Source organism: Camelus dromedarius, chromosome X, assembly GCF_036321535.1.
Source record: "Camelus dromedarius isolate mCamDro1 chromosome X, mCamDro1.pat, whole genome shotgun sequence".
Classification (NCBI taxonomy): domain Eukaryota; kingdom Metazoa; phylum Chordata; class Mammalia; order Artiodactyla; family Camelidae; genus Camelus; species Camelus dromedarius.
Window position 1 is genome coordinate 90905233 of NC_087472.1, and position 11615 is coordinate 90916847.

Below are 11615 nucleotides of genomic sequence, written 5' to 3' on the forward strand. Positions count from 1 at the left end.
ACTAAAAAACTGAAAGGTTAAATTTCCTTTGCCCCTCAAAACAGTGATTCTCCTTTTTTCCTCCAAATCAGAACAGTGAGGAAGTGGAGAGTGCAAGGACCTTTCTCTTCTTCAGACTATAACGGATGTGGGTGTTGGACAGGTCTCATCAGTACCAAACCAAATAGGCACCACCACACAACTTTCTTATGGCCTTTGTGCTAAAAAAGATGCCCTTTAGTGGAGCCAACCAGAATGCATAAGAACTTCCCTATCTCTGATCACCAGCCAGAAAAAGCTTCCTTGGAAGGTGAAGCCCATGGTCCAGTCCTGAATACTTCACACCCTCAGTATCTGTGCGTCCCAACAACCCTTTCAAGAGTATGACTCGGGTAGCACAAAAGTGCTGATGAAGGAATCCTTTCTCCTGGCTCTAAAAGCTCACGTTTCTACTTCGTTTCAGTGTTAATTCTACCCAGATCATGCATCTCACACTGTCGGATTCCCATGTAAGTCAGGTCAATCCTCCACTCCTCAGATCTCTGCTGATTCCTTTCCCTGCCTGGAAGCTCTCACCAGTCCCCTGGTTTTCAGCTGCTTCTGGTTCTCCACGGGTCTCTACTGGCCATGCCTGCTTCCCTGCCCTCCCTAGCAAGCACTGAGCTAGCCTCAGCCCACAGTGGTATAGTGTTCTGCCAGTAAGACCCCTCCTATGACATACTCTCTAAATGCCTCCTTCCTTCGCTGATTTGTCCTGGTTCCCTGCTTCCCCACAATACCCTTTGCCTCCTTCTCCTCAGAGATGCTATCCTTTCAGTCTACATCCCAGTCAGGAATTCTGTGCCTTTAGATCCCAAATGCTTTTCTGGAATCACATATCTGGTGAGCAGCCCATAAAAGTGCTTAATGTACTAAGCTAACTACTGTGAGCTTTGATTGTGTTCTTAGTGGGGTAGGGATGAGAAAGAGAAATGTTAGAGGATAATTTTTTAAAATAAAGTAAATCATGGCTCTCATGTAAATATAAAATAAATATATGTCAAAGATTTTACTTAACTCATTAATGAGGAAACCAGTAAGATGTTACAGATGGTTCAAAGGAGCCATACATATACATAGGCAGGCAATAAGTAATGTTGAGATGAACGTACAAATAGATGCAAAATTAGTTCAAAATAAGTTGCATCCCACCAGATACAATTCATTTGCATTTCTGTGGACAAGAATAATTTGCATTATTATTAGTTTTCTACAAGTTAGAGTTATAAAATAGCTCAAAATCAGTGAAAGGTGGAGATAACCACGAAGGGTACTCTAAAAAGGACACCCAATAAGCGTCTTCTTTGTCAATTTTAAATTCTTTAACGATCTTTCTTGATAGGAGGAAAGCCTTTCCCCTTTCCCATAGGAACTCACATCTAATACAACTATCAGAAGTGCTGTCTGTGAGGTGGGAAAAGGCATTTCTGCTTATGGAGACCAAGATGTGTCTCCTTAACTCCAAACCTCAATAAGTGCTATAGAATGAATGTCTGTATCCCCCACTCAAAACTTGTATGTAGAAATTTTAACCCCAAATGTAACAGTCTTAAGTGGTGGGGTCCTTGAGAGGTGACTGCATCATGAGAATGCAGCCCTTGCAAATGGGATTAGTACCCTTATAAAACAGACTCTGGAGAGCTCCCTCACCCCTTCGACCATCTGAGGACACAGCAAGAAGATGGCCATGTGTGATGCAGAAGAGAGTTCTCACCAGAACCCGACAATGCTGGCATCCTAAACTTGGACTTCCAGCCTCCAGAACTGTAAGAAATAAATTTCTGTTGTTTATAAGCCACCCAGTCTATGGTACTTTGTTACAGCAGGTTGAATAGACTAAGACAACAAAGGATGGCAGCTTCTTCCCTTTTAGAGCATTGTTATTAAGAATGTGGTCTAGCATTACCTGAAAGCTTATTTAGAAATTCAGATTTTGGCTCCAGTCTAAATCAGAATCTATATTTTAAAAGGTCTGAGACCTCTATAAATTGAAAAATATCCCATGTTTATGGATCAGAAGACTCAATATTGTTAAGATATCAATAGTCCCCCAAATTATCTACAGACTCAATGCAATCCCTATCAACAGTCCAGCTGGCTTTCTGGGGGAAAAAATTGACAAGTTTATCCTAAAATTCACATGGAAATATAAGGGACACAGAACAGCTAAAACAATCTTGAAAAAGAAGAATAAAGTTGGAAGACTCATATATTTTCCTATTTCAAAACTTATTACAGACCTACAGTAATCAAGACAGTGTTGTATTATCATAAGTTTAGATATACAGATTTATAGAACAGAATTGGGAGTCCAAAAATAAGCCCATATATCTGTGGTCAATTGATTTTTGACAAGTGTGCCAAGACCATCCAATGGGGAAAGAATAGCCTTCTCAACAAATGTTTCTGGGATAACTGAAGATCCACATACAAAAGAATGAAGTTAGATCCCTGCCTTACATAATATACAAACATTAACTCAAAATGGATCTGAGACCTAAATGTATCTAAATCTAATAGCTAAAACCATAAAATTCTTAGAAGAAAAACTGGTTGTAAATATTTGTGACCTTGAATTAGGCAATGGCTTCTTGGATATGACATCAAAGACACAAGTGACAAAAGAAAAAAATAGATAAATTGGACTTAATCATAATTAAGAACTTTTGGGCTTCAAAGGAATCACCATTAAGAAAGTGAAAAGACAATCCACAGAATGGAAGAAATATATCCAGAATATATGCAGAACTCTTACAACTCAACAATAAACAAATAATTCTATTTTTAAAAGGGGAAAAGATATGAATAGACATTTCTCCAAAGATGATATACAAATAGCCAATAAGTACATACAAAGTACTGAACATCACTAGTCATCAGGGAAATGCAAATCAAAATCACAATGTGATACCACTTTATATTCACTAAGACGATTAAAATTTCTTTTTAAAAAAAACAGACAATAACAGTGTTGGAAACTTCACACATTGCTGGTGGGAATGTAAAAATGGTGCAATCACTTTGGAGAACATTCTGGGAGTTCCTCAAAATATTAAACATAGAGTTACCATCAACCCAGCAATTCCATTCCTATGTATATTCCCAACAGAATCGAAAACATGAGTCTACACAAAAACCTGTACACAAATGTTCATAGTAACATTCCTCATAATAGCCACAAAATGGAAACAACTCAGATGTCTATCAATTGAAAGGATAAATAAATTGTGGTATATGCCTATAATGGAATACTACTCAGCAATAAAAAGGATAAAGATTAAAAACATTATGTTAAGTAAAAGAAGGGAGATACAAAAGGTCATATATTGTATGACTTCATTTATTTGAAAAGTCCAGAATAGGCAAATCTATAGAGACAGAAAGTTGATTAGTGGTCACCAACCCTGGAGGGAGGCAGCATGGAGAGTGACTGCTAATAAGTAGGGAAATTTTCATTTTGGAGTGACAAAAACATTTTGTGATTAGAGTGTGATGATGGTTGCACAACTCTACGAATATACTAAAAACAAGGTAAATACTCACTTTCAAAAGGTTAATTTTATAGTATATGAGTTATATCTCAATAGGGCTACTTTTTAAAAGATGGTTTCAAGACAGTGCAGACTTGGCCTGGGATTTCCTGCTTCGCCCAGGCTCCTATGAAGCCTAGAACAGGGAGCCCCGCCCCCATCGCCCTCTTCCTGTAACGGACCCTCTGGCCCCGCCCCCTCGGCCCCTCTTAGCGGCCATCATTTCCGGCCTATCCCAGAGCTCACACCCAGCCACCTGCCTGCCGGTTTGACGCCCGCCGCCTCAGGCCGCCCTCATCGCTCGCCCTGGGGACGCTCGGAGGCCGCCGTCGCCTTCACGCCCGCCGCTGCCCGCTTCGCGGCCTCCGCTTCAGTGTCGCCTTCGTCCTGGCCTTGGTGCCCCTGCCGCCAGCCATGATGCCCGCGGGGCCCTCGCAGGTGTGCCAAAACTACCACCCCGACTGCCAGGCCGCCATCAACAGCCACGTCACCCTGGAGCTCCACGCCTCCTACGTGTGCCAGGCCATGGCCTTCAACTTCGACCGCGACGACGTGGCCTTGAAGCACTTCGCCCGCTTCTTCCTGCGGCGCTCGCGGCACCTGGGGGAGCGGGCCGAGAGCCTGATGCGCCTGCAGAACCAGCGCGGGGGCCGCCTCTGCTTCCACGACATCAGGAAGCCAGACCGCGACACCTGGGAGAGCGGCCTGCAGGCCATGCAGTGTGCCTTGCGCCTGGAGAAGGGCGTCAACCAGAGCCTGCTCCACCTGCACCAGCTGGCCAGCGAGAAGAGCGACGCCCACCTGTGCCACTTCCTGCAGAGCCACTGCCTGAACCAGCAGGTCGAGTTCATCAAGGAGCTAGGGGACCACATCACCACCCTGCGCAAGATGGGGACCCCGGAAGTCGGCATGGCGGAGTACCTCTTCGACAAGCTCACCCTGGGCGACAGTGACAAGATGAACTGAGCCTGGACTGCACTTCCCCGTGGTCACGGGGTGACTTCCCGAGGTCACCCTGCCTGGCATGCATAGCGCAATATTGCCCTTGCAAAAAAAAAAAAAGTTCACTTAAGTTTTTCTTCTTTCAATGTTATCATTCCTTCCAATAAAGTTACTGGTGCTTAAATAAAGGTGTCTGGTTACTTTGTATGTGCAAAACCCTAACCTTTTAAGTTTAAAACGGGTATGCAGGAGTCTCTTCACCTACCCCCACTCCATCCATATGCAGCTCAGGGTCTCCATGGATGGAGGGAGGATTCCATGGGACCCTGAAAAACACAAAATCAATCTTCCCCTTATTAAAAGGGGGGGGGGGTGTGGAGTGAGGTGAGATGGGTGATCCGAGGCCCTGTGCCTAGGTAGGTGGTGTCTGTGGGTGCCTGTGTATGGTAAAGATACAAAAGAACATGGTCTAGAATTTATCACAGTAGTTGCCTTTGGGGAAGAAGTGAAGGAAATAGGATTGGACAGGGATGAAAAGAAAAGGGATCTTTAGATTTATACAATATATTTTACTTCAATTAATTATGCAAATGTTAATGTTTATTGAGTCTCACTAGCAAGCCAGGGGCCCTGGAAGACAGCATGGCTGAGACTGCCTCTGACAGGTTGACACTGGGCTATAGTGATAAGGGGGGATGAGCCTTGGGCTGTCTTCCTCATAGCCAAGGGGTTGACAAACTAGAATAAAATGTGATTAGCACTTTGCAGCTCCAAGTCCTTTTATTTACATTATTGTATATTATTTTTATAAGAACCTCAAGAAGTAAGAAGGATAGGTGTTAACGACCATGTCTTTATCAGTGAGCAAAAGGGAGGCACACAGGTAAAAAGTAATGGAATGTGGACACATACACAGATCTTCTAATGCCTTCTGTTTTTTTCCTGTTACTCCACAAGTGTAACAATGGGTTAAGAAAGACTGTGTGAGTAGACTGGGAATCCAGCCATATAACCAGCCCCAGAAGGGAGGGAAATCCCCAACACTTGTAAAGACAGCCCTGATCCCTGCAGTCTTCCCTCTAATTACAGGTGTGCCTCCCGCCTAGGGTGCGGATGGCTTCTAGACCTCAGCCAGAATCCTTCTCATAGGAAAGAGGTCTTCAGAATTGGCCACAGAATGCGTAAGAGGCAGCAGGGCACCGCACAAGAAGGTAGTCAAAACCCGTACACCGGAATCACTCTGTTCAGGCCCTGCCCTACACAGGCAGCAATACTGCTACCCTGAGTTAGCCCTGAATTCCTGGGGGACCTCAGGACTGCAAATCCCCGGAGATTACACCTTTCACTCTGAGTGGCTTCTCTTCAGTCACAAGAGGTAAAGGGGACCGCTACAAAACAGGTATGTTCTGCCTGCAAATTCAGCTCATCTGGACAGAGAAACCCTGTATTTTTGTTATGCACAGGATGCTGTAATCTATATACCGAACAATTGCCTGTTATGGGCCCTTCACTGGGATCTAAAGCTGACCCCAATTTGGGCTGCAGGGCCCCCTTTTTATCCCATCTTTCCCTTTTGTGTCATACAGAGGGACTCCCTGGGATGATACAGAGAATTCTTAGACCTGCATCCTCTAGGATGTGGGATTTCCTCACCTACAAGATTCAAAGAGAACTGTGATTATTACATTCCAGTGCCTATTACAAGCCCCTACTTGTAGTGTCACATTTCACAGCTTTTCTTTAAGAATCCCTGGCAGGGAAGTTTAGACACAGTGACAGCTCAATTGTTTCTTTCCTTCTTGTTCTTCTGCAAGACAAAAGTGAATGCTCTAAATTGCCCTTTTCCTGGTTCAGCTTTGGGGTCCACAAACAGCCTTTGGAATATGTGGGCAGTGACGGAAAGAAGAAACATTCAGATGAATGAAGTCTGCCCTGTTGCACTTTCCTATTTCTTGACTTTGTCCATTGCTGTAAGTCTCCTTATTTTCCCACCCTCCCCTGCCACATACCTCTCAAAAGGAGTGAGTAAACTTCTTGTGGGTGTGTCACCTTCCTGCATACTCACAGCCTTCCCAACTCCTTGATAACCTGACTCTCAAGACATGGTAGTGAGTTGTGACTTGGTCTTCCAGTCCTGGAAGATACCACCCTGAGATGCACAGCTGGATAACTGTCAGTCATTGGCCGTGCTCTGTTGCTTAGGGGAATGATGTCTGAAATAGTGGCTGTTGCTATGGGTACCAGAATCTCAGGCACCGATAATATCAGGACAGACTGAGGGAAAATGATAATAAAATTGATAACTTCATCTCAGGCTCAAACACGGATTCAAATTAACTGTGTTGAATAATTTACCTCTGGGGGAAAAAAATCTTCACTCTATCACAAAAGGAAATTTCTTAATAAATGGTTGTCACTGACAAGTTGTACTTCATTTTCCAGAAAAAGGAAAAGTATTTTTTTCCCTCAGAAATGTGTGACACACAGTACAAAGCACCCATTAATTTCTCCTGCATCTTCTCTACTCTTGAAATTTGTTCTACATTTCTGATTTTTAAATTCTCTTTAATTTTTTTTTCATTTGCCAGCAATTCCAGTTTCTTTTCACAAGCCCAACAGACATATCTAATCAAGTATTCAGTAGAGGGAGGCATTACCACTAATCTTGGAAGTGATACTATGCTTCAGATTTTAAAATAACAGAAATTTTTATTACAATTTTTTTTGCAGTCCTGAGTTCAGCTTCAGAGGGATATTGATGGAATCTGCTTCAGTAAAGCTAAAGTGAAGGGTGAAATGAGGGTAATTAGCAAAGTTTAGGACACCTAAACAGTAAAGAAATTTATGCCTTGATTCATTAGTCCAGGAGGACGTAAGAGTGGGTTAAGTTACAGTGGGAAAGCAAAGTAATAATGGTTAACATAATAATCGTGTATCAGTTTGGGTTGGGTTTGACTATGAGTAACAAAGATCAGAAAAGCAGTGGCTTTAAAAAAAATAAAGGTTTTCTCTCCCATATATAAAATAAGGACGGAGGAAAACAGTTCAGGCTGCTGAGGGAGCTCCTTCCACCTCATTTCACTGATTCTAAGAGGTGCATTTTTTTCCCCACATTTTAACATCTTTGAAATTGGAATGAATCTTACAATCCCTGTTGGCCATAAGCTGTCACTGCCTGAGCAGGCACATCAAGACTCAGCAGAGTGGCATCATTGGCCATGAACAAATTTCTAGAAACATAAGAAGAGTACTCTTAAGAAATTCTGCATCACTAACACTCGATGGTACAGAGGATGCTAAATGTCCATCAACAGATGACTGGATAAAGAGGTTGTGATATATTTATATAATGGAATACTACTCAGCCATAAAAAAGAATAAAATAATGACATTTGCAGCAACATGGATGGACATGGAGATTGTCATTCTAAGTGAAGTAAGCCAGAAAGAGAAAGAAAAATACCATATGATAGCAATTATATGTGGAATCTAAAAAAAAAAAAAAAGACAAACGAACTTACTTACAAAACAGAAACAGATTCATGGACATAGAAAACAAACTTATGGTTACCAGAGGGGAAGGGAGTGGGAAGGACTAAACTGTGAGCTTGAGATTTGCAGATACTAACTACTATATATAAAATAAACAACAAGTTCATAGTGTATAGCACAGGGAACTATATTCAGTTCTTGTAGTAACCTATGGTGAAAAAGAATATGAAAACAAATATATGTATGTTCATGTATGACTGAAGCATTATGCTATACACCAGAAATTGACACAAAATTGTAAACTGACTATACTTCAATAAAAAAAAAATACATACCAAAAAAGAGATACCAATGATTCTGAGTACAAAAGTGATTTAGAAAAATTGAAAATTATTTTATTTAAATTATTTACTTATTCTAGTTTCCTTGAGGTATAATTGACATATTGTGTAAGTTTAAGGTGTACAATGTGATGACTTGACACACATATATTTTGTGAAATGATTATCATAGTGAAGTTAACACATCCTTCACTTCACATAATTACCTTTTTGTGTGTGGTGAGAGCATTTAAGATTTACTTGAAACCATCAACAAAACAAAAAGACAAACTGCTGAATGAGAGAAACTATTTGCAAATGATATGACCAATAAGGGGTTAATATCCAAAATATATACATACAACCTGATTAAAAATGGGCAGAAGATCTGAATAAACATTTTTCCAAATAAGACATCCAGATGGCCAACAGGTACATGAAAAGATGCTCGACATCACTAATCATTAGAGAAGTGTAACTCAAAACCACAGTGAGATATCATCTCACACCTGTCAGAATGGCTATCATCAAAAAGTCTACAAATAACAAATATTGGCAAGAATGTAGAAAAAAGGGAACCCTCATATATTGTTGATAGGAGTTGGTACAGCCACTATGGAAAAAAGTATGGAGGTTCTTCAAAACACTAAAAATAGAACTACCATATGATCCAGCAGTTCCACTTCTGGGTATACATCCAGGGAAAAAAAAACATTACTTTGAAAAGATATACCCACCCCAGTGTAGCAGCATTATTCACAATAGCCAAGATATGGAAACAACCTATGTGTTCATCAGCAGATCAAGGGATAAAGAAGATATGAGATAGATAGATAGATAGATAGATAGATAGATAGATAGATAGATAGATAGGAAGGAAGATTACTCATCCATAAAAAAGAATGAAATTTTTCCATGTGCAACAACATGGATGGACTGGGAGGGTATTATACTAGTGACATAAGTCAGATAGAGAAAGACAAATACTGTATATTATCACTTATATGTAGAATCTAAAAGTAAAACAAACAAATGTATATAACAAAACAGAAACAGACTTACACATATAGAGAACTAACTAGTGGCTACTAGTGGGGAGGGGCAAAATAGGGGTATGGGATTAAGAGATACAAACTACTATGTATAAAGTAGATAAGCAACAAGGAGACATTGAACAACTCCAGGAACTATAGCCATTATTTTGTAACAACTTCAAATGGAGTATAATCTATAAAAATACTGATCACTATGCTGTACACCTGAAACTAATATAATATTGTAAATCAACTATACTTCAATAAAAGAAAGTTAAAATTTTTTAAAGATTTACTCCTTTAGCAACTTTCAAGTATATAATGCAAGACTGTTAACTATAGTCACCATGATGTATATTAGATCCCTAGAACTTATATATCTTATGACTGAGAGTCTGTACCCTTTGACCAATATCTCCCCATTTCTCCCACCCCCCAGCACCATTCTACTATTTCTATTCGTTTGGTTTTTTTTAGATTACACATATAAGTGAGATCACACAGAATTTGTCTTTTTTGTCTGACTTGTTTCACTTAGAATAATGCCTTCATAGTCCATCCTTGTTGCAAATGGCAGGATTCCCTTCCTTTTTTTACCATTGTATATATATACCACATATTCTTTATCCCTGTGTCTGTCAATGGACACTTAGGTTGTTTCTAGGTCTTGGCTATTGTGAATAATGCTGCAATAAACATGGGGGTGCAGATATCTTAGAAGAGATGAAACTTGAATCTGAAGAATTTCTAGCAGAACCATAAACAATTTATCTAATGCATGGTTTCCTTTTTGTGTGTATGCACAAGAGTGACCTAATGACAAAGAAAATCTATGTCTAAATAAATGTGAAAGAGATCTTTTAATAAGTATAAATTGAAAAATCTAAGAAAAATTCAATGGATTAAAAAAGGTTATGTCAATTTAATTGGTCGCATTTTTTTCCTTTCTTCGTGGTACATAAAATAATGGTGTGCCTTAGAAGTGACATATTTGATTTGACACAATACATTATTTTCTTGTTCCATTATACAGGGCTTCTGGTCTTAAGGTTATCTTTTTTCTAATACAGCTACTGGAGCTCCAACCATTTACATCAGCATACCAGGAAGAAGAAAGAATAGACAGAAACAGATACAGATATATTTTTATATATATATATATACACACATACACATATATATGTGTGTGTATGTGTGTGTGTGTATAAATATATAAATATATAAAATGAGCAGGGAAAGATAGGGACCTTTACTAGGAGGAAGGAAAAGATTGTAAATCTGGGTGCCATAAATTGAGGGCTTATCTTTGAGTTAAGGGGTGGTGGCTTACTGTGATTTCTGATTCAGGGGAGCAGTGTCATGGGAACATGTATTTTTCAAAATCAGAGGATCCAACAGATGGTCCCAGGCCAGATTCACCTGCAGATGTATTTTGTTCCAACTAATGATTTTTAAACTAATTTTTAAATTTTGGGAAGAGTGTAGATTTACAGAAATGTTGCAAAGATAGTAGAGAGTTCCTGTATATCCTTGACCCAGTTTCCTCTGTTAACACCTTACATGTGTTAAAAATAAGAAATTAAAACTAGCACATTATGATTAACTAAACTCAACAGTATATTCAGATTTCACCAATTTGGCCACTTAAGTCCTTTTTCTGTTCTGGGTTCCAATCCAGGACATCACATTGCATTTAATGTCAAGTCTCCTTGACCTCTTCTGTCTCAGTCTTCCCTTGTTTTTCATGACCTTGAGAGTTTTGAAGAGTACTGGTCAAGTATTTTGTAGCATGTTTATCAATTTGGGTTTGTCTGAGGTTTTCTCCTGAATAGACAGGGTTATGGGTTTGGAGGAAGAGGACCACAGAGGTATGTGCTCCTCTCATCACTTCATATCAGGGGCTCCATGCTCTCCATATGACATCACCAGTGATGCTGACCTTGACCTCTTGGGTAAGGTGAGATCTGCTAGTTTCTCGACTGCAAAGTTACTATTTTCCCCTTTCCATTCTCTACTCTTCAGAAATCAGTCACTAAGTCGAGGTCACTCTCAAGGAGTGGGGAAGAGGAACTAAATGTCACCTCCTGGATGGGGAGAGTGTCTACCTATAATATTTGAAATTCTTCTGAAATGAAAACTTGTAGCTTCTCTACCATTTGTTTATTTATTCAGTCATCTATTTATATCAGTATGGACTCGTTGATACTTACTTACTACTTTGAGTTATAAACCAATACTATGTTATTTATTTAGTTGCTCAAATTGTTCCCAATTTGGCC

At 39.9% G+C, this 11615-nt stretch overlaps 1 protein-coding gene across 1 annotated transcript; it reads left to right on the forward strand.

Moving 5' to 3' along the window:
• Positions 1-3801: 3801 nt before the first annotated feature.
• LOC116150764 (ferritin heavy chain-like) lies at positions 3802-4562 on the forward strand. Its single transcript, XM_064482946.1, has one exon. It carries the CDS (start codon positions 3963-3965, stop codon positions 4512-4514), a length of 552 nt encoding a protein of 183 aa, XP_064339016.1. The 5' UTR covers positions 3802-3962; the 3' UTR covers positions 4515-4562.
• The last annotated feature ends 7053 nt before the right edge of the window (positions 4563-11615 follow it).

Coding starts and splice junctions, on each gene's coding strand:
- LOC116150764 (XM_064482946.1), top strand. CDS start 3,963: ATGATGCCCGCGGGGCCCTCGCAGGTGTGCCAAAACTACCACCCCGAC.